Source organism: Oncorhynchus nerka, linkage group LG15 (assembly GCF_034236695.1).
Source record: "Oncorhynchus nerka isolate Pitt River linkage group LG15, Oner_Uvic_2.0, whole genome shotgun sequence".
NCBI classification, from domain to species: domain Eukaryota; kingdom Metazoa; phylum Chordata; class Actinopteri; order Salmoniformes; family Salmonidae; genus Oncorhynchus; species Oncorhynchus nerka.
The window spans coordinates 56689111-56706590 of record NC_088410.1 but is presented as its reverse complement, the minus strand read 5'-3'; the positions used below and the strand labels follow the sequence as shown (position 1 = coordinate 56706590).

The 17480-nt window shown below is 45.4% G+C and overlaps 1 protein-coding gene across 1 annotated transcript in view; it reads right to left on the bottom strand.

Annotated features, from left to right (window-relative positions):
- The window catches only part of LOC115142941 (contactin-2-like), a 90444-nt gene that overhangs the window by 4488 nt on the left and 68476 nt on the right, over positions 1-17480 (bottom strand). Inside the window, exons 3-21 of the mRNA XM_029682828.2 lie at positions 10981-11122; positions 10692-10864; positions 10310-10405; positions 9337-9549; positions 8896-8998; positions 8382-8563; positions 6701-6837; positions 6391-6520; positions 6112-6262; positions 5735-5862; positions 5379-5554; positions 4238-4358; positions 3813-3971; positions 3484-3704; positions 3120-3354; positions 2819-2934; positions 1916-2102; positions 819-931; positions 249-417 (exon numbers count right to left, since the gene is read on the bottom strand). Of these exons, the coding sequence (XP_029538688.1) occupies positions 249-417; positions 819-931; positions 1916-2102; positions 2819-2934; positions 3120-3354; positions 3484-3704; positions 3813-3971; positions 4238-4358; positions 5379-5554; positions 5735-5862; positions 6112-6262; positions 6391-6520; positions 6701-6837; positions 8382-8563; positions 8896-8998; positions 9337-9549; positions 10310-10405; positions 10692-10864; positions 10981-11122 (2952 nt within the window). The remainder of the gene's footprint in view (positions 1-248; positions 418-818; positions 932-1915; positions 2103-2818; positions 2935-3119; positions 3355-3483; positions 3705-3812; positions 3972-4237; positions 4359-5378; positions 5555-5734; positions 5863-6111; positions 6263-6390; positions 6521-6700; positions 6838-8381; positions 8564-8895; positions 8999-9336; positions 9550-10309; positions 10406-10691; positions 10865-10980; positions 11123-17480) is intronic.

The following is a 17480-nucleotide window of genomic DNA, read 5'->3' as shown; positions in this document are numbered from 1 at the left end:
TCCATCAAACCTCAGTGTCAGTGGCTACGTCCCTATTACATCTCCTTCCCCCAAAAGGTGCAATTGTTCACTTCCCTTCACTGATTTGAAAGGAAATGACTGGCATATAAATATGGTGGAAATTCCCTTTAAGTATAGCCCATCCTTCCACCAATCCAATGCTTTTAGATTTGTGGGAAGTAGCGAATGAATGTACACTTCAGGAAGAAGGAGATATTATTGTGACATACCCAGTCAGTCTGTCTCACCTGAGTCGCGGGAAACAATGGTCTCGTGTGCGGCTCCGTCTCCTCCCTCCCCCCAGGAGCGTATCTCCAGGACCACATAGCCGTTGTCTTTGGGTAGGGGCAGGGTGACGGACGTCTTCCCCTTGTCCAGAATCTTCAGTGCAGACTGGCCCTCATGCTTATACAACACCTGAAAGAAGAGAGAGGGAGGGAACCGCTTCATTTCAGATTCTGACAAACTGTACAGAGGAAATCAGTTATTTAATGTTTTTCCTTTGCCCCTTTGTTCAATGTTTGTTGAAGTATTTTTGGCTTAAGAAGCTAATGTTTCTATTCCTTTTCTTTTTTTTCTCTCTGCACACTATCGCATTATAAAAACAATAAATGATTGTTAATGTTATCTGTTGGTGATATGCCGTCGGATTACTTACAGAAGTAGCTCATTATGATTTATCCAAACAACATGAATAATTTTGACCGCCTATCTCCTTTCCCTTCACACATTTGAACATTCTTTTAAAAATTTGCAATAGGACAAACACATATCCACCTGCACACACACACCTCTCCTTCAAAACAGACGCCACTCACCTTGTAGCCCAGCACAGCTGATTCGTTGCCGAGGGCCTTGACATGATCCCACCTCACAGTTACCCATGAGCCATCAGTCTTCCAGAACACGTTGCCAGGGGGGCGATTAGGAGCTGTTAACATAAAAGAACAGACAACCACTTACTGGCCGGTCTCTCACCTTCTGAAACTTACTTGACCAAGACATGACCAGGAAGTTATTGAGGAATTACACTTAGATACTTAATAACTTGGTAATACAAAGGTCTCGCGCACAAATTACAGATACAGCAACGTTATGATCTAAACTGTAACCGAACTGCAAACTAAAAGGCATGATATCATATATAATATATTAATATAGCTATGTTTGTGCGTAATGTTGATGTTCGTGTGCTCCGAAAGGGTTCGTCAGCTGTCCCCATAGAACCCTTTTTAGTTACATTTTACATTACATTTAAGTCATTTAGCAGACGCTCTTATCCAGAGCGACTTCCAGAGAGAAGAGAAGAGAGAGGAGAAGATCCTCTGTATCAGGATCTAAATCCTCTACTAGAATCCCTTTACACACTTAAAAGGAAAACTCCACCCTCAAACTATCTTTTGGTATTTGTTTCATCAGTCCATTGTTGATATAGACCCAAAATGTTTTGTATGTCAGCGATCAAAGTTTTCAAGAGATACGACAAAACGCATCTGACAGGCTGCATTTCTACATTTTAAAAGTGACATATCTTGAAAACATGCTTGTGGACATGCAATTTTTTGGGGGAACTACAGTGTATATCAATGGACTAATACCCAAATATTTTTTGCCTTTCTTGAAGCCCAGTGCATGCTGGTAGTCAGGTGCATGGTGGATATCTCCCCTCCCAAACACACTGTGTGTTTGAACCCCTGGGGTATTCTCAGCCGGTAGGGACAATCCATCTTATCCCACATGGGAGAACTCATACTTGCACCGCTGGCCTAACCCAGTTATGTCACATCTGATCCCTCGAAGAGGGTTGGGGCCAGGGGACTGAAACAATATTTGAGTGTGTGTGTTTGTTATGTCACACATACAGTACGGTGTGTTGGTCGTGGAAACTGTGTGTGTGTGTGTGTATCCTACATACGTGGTCTCCTGGTAGTGACAGTGGATTTGGGTGAGGCTGGTCCTGTGCCAGCGCTGTTGTAGGCCAGCACGGTAACATGGTACCGGGTGCTGGGTCTCAGTCCTGCCACGCGAGCAGTTGTCTCCAACCCGGCTGTACGCACTCGGTCTGCAGCTGCCTCCCGCTCATGCTGACGCCAGTACCGGATCTGTAAACACACATTTTAGTGTGCTGATGCCACCAAGAGTACATCTCTGTGAAAAACTGGGGGCATTCCCCAAAAAAGAAACTACCAAATAATTATGACTGTTTTTTTCTCACAATATACTGTGAGGTAAATATGAACAGATCACTTGAAGGCCCTAAAATGTAAGCATTTTGTTATCTCTTAAACAGTTTCCTTTTAAATGTGTACAATGAACAATAACCAGATTAATGAGCAAAGTTTCCTCCAGCTGCCCTGTCATAACATTAATGACTCTCACTCTGACTCTCCCATTTTTTCCCCTCAGGGCCATCATGATAACCAGCCAGACCTAATCTGCCTGGCGACGGATCCCAACCAAACAACACATCAAATAAATGAATAAAACCTTTATTAGTCGGGGGATATAAGATATCAAGGCTGAGGAGATGAGGTGAGGTCATCTCCAGGGCAATGTCACTGTTGCCTCAGGATGGTAATAGCATAGCTGTTACCTCAGTTAACTTTACTGACTGGTACTGACTGGTTCAGACTGGTTTGAACCTGAAGTCTAGATATGGATCCCAAATTGCATGCTATTCCCTTTATAATGCACAACTTTCGACCAGGGCCCACTGCTTGTCACATTGTTTGGGGTAAATGCACATGTCGGGGTATATCGTATGATATATTTCATGGTATATGTATATGTTCATGTGTATGTTGTGCAGGTCCTTAACCTCGTAACCTCTGAGGATGCCATTGGCGCTGAGGTGTTGGACCGGGTCCCACGACACCTGCATCTCGAACGCCGTCAGAGCCGTGGCGTTGATCCTCGAGGGCGCCACCGTGGGCTCTGCATGGAGGGGCAGGGGTGAAATTAGGGTTGAGGATTATATCCAACACACACAAGTACGATAAACACAGTGAACAAATGTGGTTGGTAACATTTAGTTTTTTGTGTTTTTGTTCGCCCTCTTGTGGCAATGTAGCATAATGTTCCTCATCCTTCTTGTATAAGCCAGATCTGTTCTGACTCACCCTCCTCTGCAGAGTGCACCAGGGCAATCTGGCTGAAGGGACCCTCTCCTTTACGGTTGTAGGCTTTGATCTTCACCTCAAATGGGCAGTAGGGGGACAGGCTCTGGTTGGAGTACACATAGCGAGACGACTCCACGTTGGAAACACGCTCCACCACCCATGTCGGAGTGTTCCGCTTCCGGAATGCCAGGATGTAGCCAAAGCCATCTCCGTTCTGGTACTCTCTGGCCATGGGCTGGGATCAGATTCAAACAAAACTTCATGTCAACTTTGACAAAGCTCTCCATCTAACTCTCTCTCTAAAATGCGCACACACACACACACACTCAGGCATGCGTACACATACACAGACAGACACACTTACGGTCCAGGTGATGATGAGTTCGTTGCGGTCTCCTCCTCCTCCACCTAGTCCACTAGGGGCCACTGTGGGAGCTGCTTGCTGGGTGCGTACGGTGTGAGAGGACATGCTAGGCTCTCCACTACCCAGGATGTTACTGGCGATGACCTGGAACTCATAGTCCATCCAGGGCAACAGGCCAACCACACGAGCCGATTCAGCATTGCCTTCAATGTTAGATGGTTCTGCGGGGGGAGAGGAGTATGGGGAGAGGGAGAGGTCAGGGACTGATTGATTGGTACAAAAACATACATTCATATGCATGCGTGCACACACAACGGTGTTCCTCTCACCTGTCCTCATCGTCCTCCATCCGGATGACAGTGGGGAGAAACCCATGATGACATACTTCCCGATGGGGCTGTGGTTGTCATAGCCACGACTCCACCGCAGCTCCGCCGACGTCTCAGCAACGTTCTTCACCACTAAACCACCAGGAGGTCCCGGGGGGCCTGAGGAGAGACCGTTGGAGAATGCATGGTCAGGACATTTATCCAAATTCCTTCATTTACATGCAACTACAAATCCTCACCCAGAAAGTAGTGGACGGAGCTCATTGTGGCCTGGGGATGAAGAGGATTACGCAAGTAAGTCATTAAGTAAAAATCCTCATAAAATGTAGAATCGAAATCCTGCAATGCTGTAACACAAACATTTCATGAGGATGACCATCATAGAAAAAGGACAGGTGGGTTGTTGTGATATGATCGGGTCTTACCTCTGACCACCAGTTTAGCGGAGGCTGAGGCGCTGTCCACCACGGTCTGAGCTGTACAGCTGTATGTACCGGCCTGACTCAGCTGACCACTCACTATCAACAGATCCCCTATGGTCTCCTTCTGTTAGAGAGACAGAGAAAGACAGAGAGAGAGAGAGACAGACAGAGATAAAGACAGCGCAAGTAAGAGAAAGACAGAGAGAGAGAGAAAGAAAGAGACAGACAGACAGACAGACAGACAAAGAAAGACAGAAATAGACAGAGAAAGAAAGACAGAGAAAGAAAGACAGAAAGAGACAAAGAGACAGAAAGAGAGAGACAGAGAAAGAAAGAGAGAGACAGAGAGCGCAAGTGAGAGAAAGAAAGAGAGAGACAGAGAGACAGAGAGTGAAAGTGAGAGAAAGAGAGAGAGAGAGAGCGAGAGAGAGAGAGAGACAGAGAGACAGAGACAGAGAGTGCAAGTGAGAGAAAGAAAGAAAGAGAGAGAGAGAGCTTGTTCAGAATTAGAGACATACTCAGTAATTGGAGACATGGTCTGCCTGATATAGAGAAACAAGCCAGGTATTCATATAATCACAGTTTCACAGCAGTACTGAAGGTAATTTGAATTCAAATGAAATTCAATTATATCCAACACTCTGCTTTGAAAGTCTATCCCATTATAAGACGACTCCAGTGGCAGTGAAATCATAGTGCTGACCGTAATTTGTTTGGGTCAGGATTATAAACTCTAATCCCCAATAAACCAAGGGGCATGGAAAATGGCAATGTCACATCATCAACATAGAAGTGTTTCATCAGCAAGACGTGAACAGTAGGCTGTGACTCTGCACATTAAATGGATAGTTTCCTTGAAATGGTCTGCAACTTAGATTGAAATGAGGCATATATCTGACTAATGTCTTGTAAATACACCCTGATTCATGGTCATTTTCATTAACCCTACTATTCACTCAAAAAATCATACCAAATGTCTTTTTGATTAAAAAAATAATCTGTTAATTAAGCAATTTGATTCAATTTCAAATGGTTTGATTGAAAATAACCCCACGTGAACCTGTGGATTTTTTTTTTGTCTTATTCATCATGACGCACACCCATTCCTGCAGTGGTACATTCTACTGTGGCCTGACTAACTCACCCCCTCCACACGGTGGTACGGTCCAGCGGGGTCCTCCAGGTCCAGCAGAGCTCCGTTATGAGCCCAGGTGAAGGTGAGGTCCATGGTGGGATCATGTGACGCGTGACACTGCAGCGTGACGTTCTCTTCCTGGTTGATGTCAGCGTTGGAGGGAGCTAGGGTGATCTTAGTGGCATCTGGGGAAGAGAGGGGAAGGAGGAGAGTAGGGGAGGAGTGAAACTGTCTTAAAACAAACACTGGTGTTTCAGTGGGCCAGTGTGTGTGTACACGTGTGTAAGAATGTGCATGCCATGTGTGTGCAAATGTGTGTTTGTTTTTGCGTGTGTATGTATGTGTGCATCCATGCTTTTGTGTACCTCTAACTGACAGGTGTCCGGTGCTGTTGGCCTTGCCCAAGTAGTTCTCAGCAAAGCAGGTGTACTTCCCCTCATCTGCCCTGCTGATGTTGTGGATCCACAGGATCCCATCTGGAGTCACTGTCACCCTGGGAGAAGAAGCAGGAAATGTAATCTTTATTATCCCAAATGTTTCCATGTGTTTGCAGTTTGCACTTGTTGTTAGGTGGGAGTATTGGACAAAATCGAAGCTAAAACATGAGACACTTTTCCTTCAGATCACATTTATCTTTTAATCCCCCCCCCAGAACTGTTGAGGCTTTCTGAATCAAGCCTCAGTAAGTCTGAATCTAAGGTTAAAGTGAGGTTCAGGGTCAGGTGTGTGTTTGTGCATGTACCTGCTGCTGTTGGTGAGGAGCTCAGTGCCACGGCTCCAGAACAGGGTAGGTTTTGGGGCGGCTCGCGGCCGACACTCCAACATCACCTGCCCCCCTCGGGCTGCTGGGACCAACCTCCTCACCGGTTTGGAGCGGAAGTCTGGGGCCTGGACTGGAGACCACAACACAGGGGGGAGGACAGGGAGTTAGAGAGGTTAGAACTCGGGTGTTAAGTTGCATTTCTCTTGGGCTGCAGTGTTTACGGGGTTTGGTTTTAACCCTTGAACCCTGACCTCTCACCTTGCACCCTCAGTTCGGCGTTGGAGTAGATGGTGTCGTGTTTGTTTTCAGCCACACACTGATACATCCCAGAATCCTCCAGTGCCAGGTTGATGACCTTCAGACGACCCCCATTGACTTCCACTCGGTCCTGATGTCAGAGGGATGGATGGAGAGATAGAGGAATGGATGGAAGGAGATATAGGTTAATGAATAGGGAGGGGGAAAAACATCAAGGGAGGGTAGAGACGAGCGACATGGGCTTGTGTGTCTATGTGTACGTGTGTGTGTGTGTGTGTGTGTGTGTGTGTGTGTGTGTGTGTGTATATACCTGTGTGCTAAGGGGCTGTCCATTACGTAACCAGCGTATGGAGGGTCTTGGTTTGCCAGCAGCCACACAGGTCCAGTGCAGTTCTGAACTGATCTCTACCTCAGAGTCACTCATCACCTGCAGCCACTCTGGCTGGGCTGAAGGGACCAAACAGATACAGGGACAAGTTGACAGACAAATTCAGGTAAACACGGATGGTTCTGATGGTCATATAATGGTGATATTCAGGGGGAACAGGGTTTCAGACTTACTGCTGGATACTACACTGAACAAAAATATAAACATGTAAAGTGTTGGTCCCGTGTTTCATGAGCTGAAATAAAAGATCCCAGAAATGTTCCATATGCACAAAAGGCTTATTTCTCTCAAATGTTGTGCACAAATTTGTTTACATTCTGTTAGTGAGCATTTCTCCTTTGCCAAGATAATCCATCCAGTTGACATGTGTGGCATATCAAGAAGCTGATTAAACAGCATGATCATTACACAGGTGCACCTTGTGCTGGGGACAATCAAAGGCCACTCTAAAATGTGCAGTTTTGTCACACAACACAATGCCACAGATGTCTCAAGTTTTGAGGGAGCGTGCAATTGGCATGCTGGCTGCAGGAATGTCCACCAGAGCTGTTGCCAGAAAATGTTATGTTAATTTCTCTACCATAAGCCAACAGGCCTCACACTCTGACCACGTGTAACCACGCCAGCCGAGAACCTCCACACCCGGCTTCTTCCCCAGCGGGACCAGCCACCAGGACAGCTGATGAAACTGTAGGTTTGCATAACCAAAGAATTTCGGCACAAACTGTCAGACACCGTCTCAGAGAAGCTCATTTCATGCTTGTTATCCTCACCAGGGTCTTCATCTGACTGCAGTTCAGAGTCGTAACTGACTTCAGTGGACAAATACTCACCTTCGTTTACCACTGGCATGCTGGAGAAGTGTGATCTACACAGATTATTCCTGGTTTCAACTGTACCAGGCAGATGGCAGACAGCGTGTATGGTGTCGTGTGGGCGAGCAGTTTTCTGATGTCAACATTTTGGTATGGGCAGGCATAAGCAATGGACAATGAACACAGCTGCATTTTATCGATGGCAATTTGATTGCACAGAGATACCGTGATGAGATCCTGAGGCCCATTGTCGTGACATTCATCCACTCCCTCCACCTCATGTTTCAGCATGATAATGTACGGCCCCATGTCGCAAGGATCTGTAGACAATTCCTGGAAGCTGAAAATGTCCCAGTTATTCCATGGCTTGCATACTCGCCATACATGTCCCCCGTTGAGCATGTGTGGGATGCTCTGGATTGACGTGTAAGATGGAGTGTTCCAATTCCCGCACATATTCAGCAACTTCACACAACCATTGAAGAGGAGTGGAACGACATTCCACAGGCAACAATCAACAGCTTGATCAACTCTATGCGAAGGAGATGTGTCGCACTGCATGAAGCAAATGGTGGTGACACCAGATACCGACTGGTTTTCTGATCCACGACATACCTTTTTTTTAAGGTATCTGTGACCAACAGATGCATATCTGTATTCTCAGTCATGTGAAATTCATAGATTAGGGCCTAGTGGTGTTTCAATTGACTGAGTTCCTAATATGAACTGTAACTCAGTAAAGTCTTAGAAAGTGTGTGTGTGTGTGTGTGTTTGTGTCTCTACCCTACCTTGCACGTTGATGCGTCCCTGGTGTTTGTCGCGGCCCTCAGAGTTGTAGGCCTCACACTCGTACACGCCCTCGTCATGGAAGGTCATCTCAGGCAGAGTGAGGATGGGTCCCTCTGCACTGGCCCCGGCCTTAGACGGCAACAGACCATCCACCTTCCTCCAACGCAACTTTGGGATGGGACTAAGGTGAGGGAAGGGAAGCAGTGGTGGATAAAGAGGGAGAGAGGCATGGGCAGAAGGAGGGGAAGGTGGAGGAGGAAGAGGACATTGGAGGAGGGAGAGGCAAGAAAAGGGGAATGCAGGGCGAGAGTGTGTGGATACAGTATACAACAAATCGTGTATAGAGAATGCTTACATACTTTATCGCGTTCCTCTTATTTTTTATTTATTGTGTGTTTTTGTTCTACCTTGTTATTTTTAGTATTAAATTGTTATTGATTACTGCATTGTTTCAAGCTTGCAAATTTGAGATATTTTAACAATATGGGATAATAACATGGATCAGGGACTTACTTTCCGTAGGCAAAGCACTCCAGCTGGGTGGTGTGTCCTGCCAGGGCGTAGGTCTCTGCTGGAAAACGCACTTTGATAGCAGGAGCTGACTTCCTGGTATTGGCTGTGGTTAATAGAGAGGACATGTCAACAACAGCGAAAATGGCTGATGTGAAATAAAGCAAATTATAAGCTGCACCTGCACTTCAAGTCTCTCCTCTTAGAGGATAAGTATACAGCACTGTATTCTTTGTAGTTCCTTGTCAATTGAAATGTCAAACGCTTTTCAAAGCTGCACAATTACCATGTAAGAGGAACAGAGTACTTGAATAGGCCTTTTCTCTCTACACACACACACACACACACACACACACACACACACACACACACACACACACACACACACACACACACACACACACACACACACACACACACACACACACACACACACTCCTGTACCGTCTGGCTGCACGGTGAGTTGGTTGGCCTTGCTGAAGGTACTCTTGGTACTGATGTCCATGTCGATGGTGGTGAAGCAAAAGTAGCTTGCTGTATCGTTAGGCTCCGCCTTGGCCAGGTACAGGTTGCCCGTTACCTGGGAGACGAACCACCTACCCCCGTCAGGCTTCACGAAGCTGGGGAAGTCGTTAACGAACCAGCGGTAGGACAGCGCTAACGAGAGGAGAAAGAGAGAGAAGGGAGAGCAAGAGCAAGAGCGAGAGAGAAGACGAGGAGGAGAGTGAGACTTAATCAATGTGCCATAAATAGGGGCTTATCAATGAAAACATTCCACAAACTAGTTCAAGGGAGCACTCAGAGAGAAAGCAGAGATTGGAATAAAAGGCATCTCAACAGTTTTTAACCCCCAAACCATAAGACTCCTGAAGAGGTAATCAAATGGCTACCCAGACGATTTACATTGTGTGCCCCCCCCACCAAACCTGCTCCTCTCTGTTTATCTTATATGCATAGTCACTTTATTAACTATACATTCATGTACATACTACCTCAAAATGGCCGACCAACCAGTGCTCCCGTACATTGACTAACTGGGCTATCTGAATTGTGTCCCGCCACCCACCACCCGCCAACCCCTCTTTTACGCTACTGCTACTCTCTGTTCATCATATATGCATAGTAACTTTACACATATCTACATGCACATACTACCTCAATCAGCCTGACTAACCGGTGTCTGTATGTAGCCTTGCTACTTTTATCGCCTCGCTACTGTATATAGCCTGTCTTTTTACTGTTGTTTTATTTCTTTACCTACCTATTGTTCACCTAATACCTTTTTTGCACTATTGGTTAGAGCCTGTAAGTAAGCATTTCACTGTAAGGTCTACATACCTGTTGTATTCGGCGCACATGACAAATAAACTTGGATTTGATTTTGATTTGAGCACGTGAATTGTGTGTGTGTGTGTACCTGGGTAGTGGGCGGGGGCCTGACAGGCCAGGAAGGCACCTGCACCCTCGTACACTGTCTGCGGGCTCTGCCCTTCCCCAGAGAAGTCATGGAGGTCTAGAAAATCAGTAAAGAAGGATATCACAAGAAGATAGAAAACAAACTACACGAGACAATGAAAAAAAAAACTCAATTAAATTCAGTCAAGAGTACCACAAGACGAAAGTGTACTTCTCACTGAGCAATTTCTTATTTTCACTATATAAACCAATCAATGGAATGAGATGAGATCCACAGAAAAGAGAGTTTGATGAATAACAACGGGGATCCAATACATCTTGATTAATATGCATCAACACAGAGAATGGTAAATACATAAATATGAATAAATGAATGTACTCACAGCCAAATTTGAGATTGGCGACGCGGCTGAGTATGGTGCCACAGCGGTTCATGGCCAGACACTGGTAGGAGCCTCCGTCACTGCCGTACTGGGGACCACTGATCACCAGGTTACCGGCTACCAGTGTATACCGGAGGTCCCCTACCGGGACATTCGTACCATTCACATGCCACCTACCGGACAGGGAAGGGAAGAAGTTACATAACGCTGTAGAGATGAGAACTTAGTACCTGTACCACCTCTCTGATGACTGCTTCTCTGATGTGTGTGTGCACATGTTTGTTCTTACCTGTACGTAGCAGCAGGGCTGGCTCTAGCCTGGCAGTTGAGAGTAACTGTTCCCTTACTGAGACCTTCTGGGTAAACCACACTGCTGGGCTGCTCCTCAAACACTGGCCCACTGTCATGACCCGTTATGCACACGTCCCCGCCTGTCAACACACACACACACAAAATCAGAATGACCAACCACCCAATTTCCTACTACCAGCCCCTTCCAACCAATCAAGATTAAGAGAAAACAATTAGATTCCAGATTTTTTTAAGGGTCTTTCCCTTTTCAAACTGTATTCAACTGGAACTGTGTTGTGCTGCGGCTGTTGAAAGACACTAACATTTCAAAACAACTTGTTCTGTATTACTATAAGATATTTTTTCTTAATTAAACGGAAAGGGAGCATCCCCAAAACACCATGTATCACCATTCAGAAATTCAGTTGGTGGTAAATACGAGTTTCATCTGTGCTTTGGGAAGCCAAAGTCAGAAAATTTGGAATTGTCTAATTGAATGAGAAATGTTCACAAATTACAGTGGAAGTATTTGATTAAATGTAATCTAATCCATTTTAATCTCATCTAAATAATGTACTCTGGGATGGTGTTGAGATGGCCTGTTTTCCCCTATTCCCTGTTCCCCTGACAGAAAACCCATAATTATGTGTTCATGGCTCAGAGATGTGTGTGTGTGAGTGTGAAGCAGGAGTTGTGCAGGCAAGCATTATGGTAAAACAACCATCTGCACTGAAAGTGGGAGTGAGATCCAAAGGGTGCGAGTCTATAGGGGATACAGGCTGTCAGGGGCAATACTGTTCGGTACGACAGTGATGAAGAGAGAACGAGGGGAGAGGGACTTAAATGGGGAGAGGACATAGAGGTGAAGAGTGAAAAAGAGATTGAGTGTTGGGGTGGCTAGAGGGAGGAGAGGCGCAGGTAAAGGTGGAGAGGGGGATGAACAGAGGAGAGTAGAAGAGTGGAGGGGTGGAGAGAGAGGGAGATGAGAGAAACAGAAGGTGCAGTAGAAACAGCCGGTTGGAACAGACAGCTAGCTATTCTCCAGGTACACAGAGAATCTGTCCGTGTTATACAGCACAAATTGGGTTAGAGACGCCTCATGAACATATGGGAATCTAATGCACAAAAAGTGTGTGCGAGAGAGAGGGAAAGAGGGAGGGAGGAAATAAGAGATAACAGGAAGAGATGGTGCGTTTGCACATGAGCATGTGTGCGTACGTGTGTGTGTGTGTGTGTGTGTGTGTGTGTGTGTGTGTGTGTGTGTGTGTGTGTGTGTGTGTGTGTGTGTGTGTGTGTGTGTGTGTGTGTGTGTGTGCGTGCGTGCGTGCGTGTGAGAGAGAAGGGGAGCTCTTAAAGTCCCACTGCAGTCAAAAACTATGAGGTTGCTATAACACTGTAAAATGTTGACAATTATGATAATGCCCTTTATAGTGAGGAGTTGTTTAAAAACATCGCTTTAAATTTCAGTCTGTTTTGGTGGGATAGAGTGTGGGTTTATACCCTGATGAAGACAGCTTGCCTGTCGAAACGTTGGTATTACATTTTTGCATCTGAGCTCCAAGAGTGTGCGGCTCTCTTTTATTTTCAAGTTTCTACTCCGCTAGCCAGCACCTCGTCTTAATAGGTGTGCGTTTCTTTTTCTTCTAGATCATAGAGTGTGGGTTTGCCTGGTGACAGCACCAGGCAGTACAAGTTAATAGACCAATAACAAAGAGAGTGTTTCAAACCTCTCTGCCAAAAACAGCACTTTTTCTGGTATTGTTGTTTGTTTTCAATTAAAATGTTTTTTAAAAACTCACAGTAAGGTACTTCAATTATTACCCAGAAATGATTTGATATTGAGATAAAATAGCTGCATTGGACCTTTAAATTTGGGGCAGTGAGAGACACACATGCTGTTTGGGGACTCTCTAATCAGTCTCTCCTCTCTCCGGGTGTTTGCTATGCTGGGGTGCTAGGATGCTGTGTGTGTGTGTGTGTGTGTGTGTGTGTGTGTGTGTGTGTGTGTGTGTGTGCGCGCGCGTGCATGCGTGCGTGTGTGGAGGGGGACGGCAATCCCCCAACCATACAGAAGATACATTTCCAAATAATTTCATACCCTGGAAACATCCAAACCTACCAGCTAACAGTGCTGCATGTTAGAAACCTGCCACACAAACCACTGTTCGTGTTCATTTTGAGGTGTGGCAATGAGAGAAGACAATGAGTATCTCTCAATATCTAAATATCAAATCATTTTGACTCTCTCTCTCTCTCTCTACTACACCTGCTGTCTCGACCTCTGAATGCTCGGCTATGAAAAGCCAACTGACATTTACTCCTTAGGTGACCTGTTGCACCCTTTACAACCGCTGTGATTATTATTTCACCCTGCTGGTCATCTACGAACGTTTGAAGAACGATCTGGCCTTTAATGGCCAATTACTCATATAATCTCTACCCGGCACAGCCAGAACAGGGCTGGCCACCCCTCGGAGCCTGGTTCCTCTCTAGGTTTCTTTTTAAGTTACTGTTTATCTAGGGAGTTTTTCCTAGCCACTGTGCTTCTACATCTGCATTGCTTGCTCTTTGGAGTTTTAGGCTGGTTATGTTTTTAAGCACTTTGACATCTGCTGGCTTTATAAAATACAGTTGATTGATTGATTTGATTGAACGAATAGGCCCATTCTTTCACAGCAACAAAACAGAATAACCTGAGGTAGGCTAACTATGATTTTCCCAACCAAACAGACCAACAGTTCTTTGTCGTCAGATACATTCAATGTTCTTGTTGTGTCCTTGGGTGTGTCTGTGTGTAGGGTAGTATGTGTACTGGTTTCCCTACATTCTCAGGACCCCAACATCCCAACATTTCACCTGAAAGAATCATTATTCTACGGTGTAGATCCTCTCACAAGTTGCCTGAGCCGCTGCTCCATTACTGGAAATATGACAGGTAAGCTTGCATGCATGATACAGGCTATGATGTTGTTAGCTAGCTGAATCAGCTATTTTAATGACCGTTTTTTCGAATGTGATTAAGTCATACAACTATCACACCCGTGCATATTATTGAAAAAGACACGGATGTTCAAGATAACATACAGTTCATCGGAAAGTATTCAGACCCCTTGACCTTTTCCACATTTTGTTATGTTACAGCCTTGTAAATGCATCAAATGCATTCAATTGTATTATTTCCCTCAATCTACACACACTATCCCATAATGACAAAGCAAAAAAAAGTTTAGAAATGTTTGCAAATGTATTAAAATGAACACTGAAATATCACATATGCATAAGCATTCAGACCCATTACTAAGTACTTTCTTGAAGCACCTTTGGAAGCGATTACAGCCTCAAGTACTTTTGAGTATGACGCTACGAGCTATGCACACTTGCATTTGGGGAGTTTCTCCTATTCTTCTCTGCAGATCCTCTCAAGCTCTGTCAGGTTGGATGGGGAGAGTTGCTGCACAATGATTTTCAGGTCTCTCCAGAGATGTTCGATCGGGTTCAAGTCCAGGCTCTGGCTGGGCCACTCAAGGACATTCAGAGACTTGTCACAAAGCCATTCCTGAGTTGTCTTGGCTGTGTGCTTACGGTCATTGTCCTGTTGGATGGTGAACCTTCACCCCAGTCTGTGGTCCTGAGCAGGTTTTCGTCAAAGACCTCTCTGTACTTTGCTCCGTTCATCTTTCCCCTCGATCTTGACGAGACTCCCAGTCCCTGCCGCTGAAAAACATCTCCACAGCATGATGCTGCCACCACCATGCTTCACCATAGGGATGATGCCAGGTTTCCTTCAGATGTGACACTTGGCATTCAGGCCAAAGAGTTCAATCTTTGTTTCATCAGACCAGAGAATCTTGTTTCTCATGGTCAGAGAGTCCTTTAAGTGCCTTTTGGCAAACTCCAAGCTGACTGTCATCTGCCTTTTACTGAGGAGTGGTTTCCGTCTTGCCACTCTACCATAAAGGCCTGATGGTATGTGTTTATGAGTGTGGCCTTGTATATGATTGTCTGTGTATGTTATTCACTTTTTGTTTACTGAGCATAGAAAGTTAACACATACTGCGTGTCAAAGTGTGTCCATTGGGATGTATGAGTGTGTGTGTCTGTTTCTGGGTTTCTGTGGCCTTGCATCTTTTGCCAGAGTATGTATGTATACTCAGCAAAAAAAAGAAAAACGTCCTCTCTCTGTCAACTGCATTTATTTTCAGCAAACTTAACATTTGTATATATTTGTATGAACATAACAAGATTCAACAACTGAGACATAAACTGAACAAGTTCCACAGACATGTGACTAAGAGACATGGAATAATGTGTCCCTGAACAAAGTAACAGTCAGTAAGTATCTGGTGTGGCCACCAGCTGCATTAAGTACTGCAGTGCATCTCCTCCTCATGGACTGCACCAGATTTGCAAGTTCTTGCTGTGAGGTGTTACCACACTCTTCCACCAAGGCACCTGTAAGTTGTCTAACAGTTCTGGGGGGAATGGCCCTAGCCCTCACCCTCCAATCAAACAGGTCCCAGACGTGCTCAATGGGATGGAGATCCGGGCACTTCGCTGGCCATGGCAGAACACTGACATTCCTGTCTTGTAGGAAATCACGCACAGAACGAGCAGTATGGCTGGTGGCATTGTCATGCTGGAGGGTAATGTCAGGATGAGGCTGCAGGAAGGGTACCACATGAGGGAGGAGGATGTCTTCCCTGTAACGCACCTGCAATGACAACAAGCTCAGTCCAATGATGCTGTGACACAACGCCCCAGAACATGACGGACCCTCTCCAGAATACAGGCCTTGGTGTAAGGCTCATTCCTTCAACGATAAAAGCGAATCTGACCATCACCCCTGGTGAGACAAAACCGAGGCTCGTTGGTGAAGAGCACTTTTTGCCAGTCCTGTCTGGTCCAGCAACGGTGGGTTTGTGCCCACAGGCGACATTGTTGCCGGTAATGTCTGGTGAGGACCTGCCTTACAAAAGGCCTACAAGCCCTCAGTCCAGCCTCACTCAGCCAATTGCGGACAGTCTGAGCACTGATGGAGGGATTGTGCGTTCCTGGTGTAACTCGGGCAGTTATTGTTGCCATCCTGTATCTGTCCCGCAGGTGTGATGTTCCGTTGTACCGATCCCGTGTAGGTGTTGTTATACGTGGTCTGCCACTGCGAGGACGATCAGCTGTCTATCTGGTCTCCCTGTAGCGCTGTCTTAGGCGTCTCACAGTACGGACATTGCAATTTATTGCCTGGCCACATCTGCAGTCCTCATGCCTCCTTGCAGCATGCCTAAGTAACGTTCACGTAGATGAGCAGGGACCCTGGGCATCTTTCTTTTGGTGTTTTTCCAGAGTCAGTAGAAAAAGGCCTCTTTAGTGTCCTAGGTTTTTATAACTGTGACTTTAATTGCCAACCGTCTGTAAGCTGTTAGTGTCTTAATGACCGTTCCATGGGTGCATGTTCATTAATTGTTTATGGTTCATTGAACAAGCATGGGAAACACCCATTACAACGAAGATCTGATGAAGTTATTTGGATTTTTACGAATGATCTTTAAAGGCAGGGTCCTGAAAAAGGGACGTTTTTCTTTTTTTTACTGAGTTTATGTATGTGTGACTCCTCCTTCATGTTGGGTATTGATTAATACTATACTAAGTTTTGTTTATGCAGTTTGTGTGTGTGTGTGTGTGTGTGTGTGTGTGTGTGTGTGTGTGTGTGTGTGTGTGTGTGTGTGTGTGTGTGTGTGTGTGATTCACTTCATCAACAGTCCAACGGAGCATTGATGAGGCTAATAATTACAATTTCTGTCCACAGGGATTGACTATGAGTAACTGCACATTTGGCAACAGTGGAAAATCTTGTTCATTTCAACAAAGGAACGCTACACCATCTTCATCTATCATTCATGAGATCGCTGAATTATTTCCACTCTGTCGTCAAGTAAATAAATAAACAAAAAAAAAATCGAATCCCTTGTGCCCGCTGGTCTAAAATAACAACATGAAATTTTAATCTGGCCTGAAGCCCCCCAGAGGCGCAGGACCCTTACTTTTGGTTCTCCAGACACACACTCAACCCCCAAACCCACCCATCGCACACCAAACCATCAGTCTGATAAGATGCATGGTCATGTTGAGTGTGTGTACGTGTGTGGAGTGAGAGGCTGTGGGGGCTAGGGGAGCACAATAACTGAAAGAGGTTGCATGTGGGTGGGAGATTGAGATAGTGGAGAACGACTGAGATAGTGGATGTGTTCATATTGATGGGGAAGTAGCCCGGAGCTGAAGTCCATCCTAATTTACTAGTCAATTCAGGAAGTGAACAGCACTCTTATGGAAATGTCATTTTATCCAATTCACCATCCAGGACTGACAGTAGCCACATTCCTTGGTAGTATTGAAAGATTCGAACTAATGGAGTGGACGTGAGAGGAGATCTGACAGTAAGTGGTGATGCGAGGAGGAACGGAACTGACATTGGAACATAAGGGTAAGGAGAATAAAAGAGAA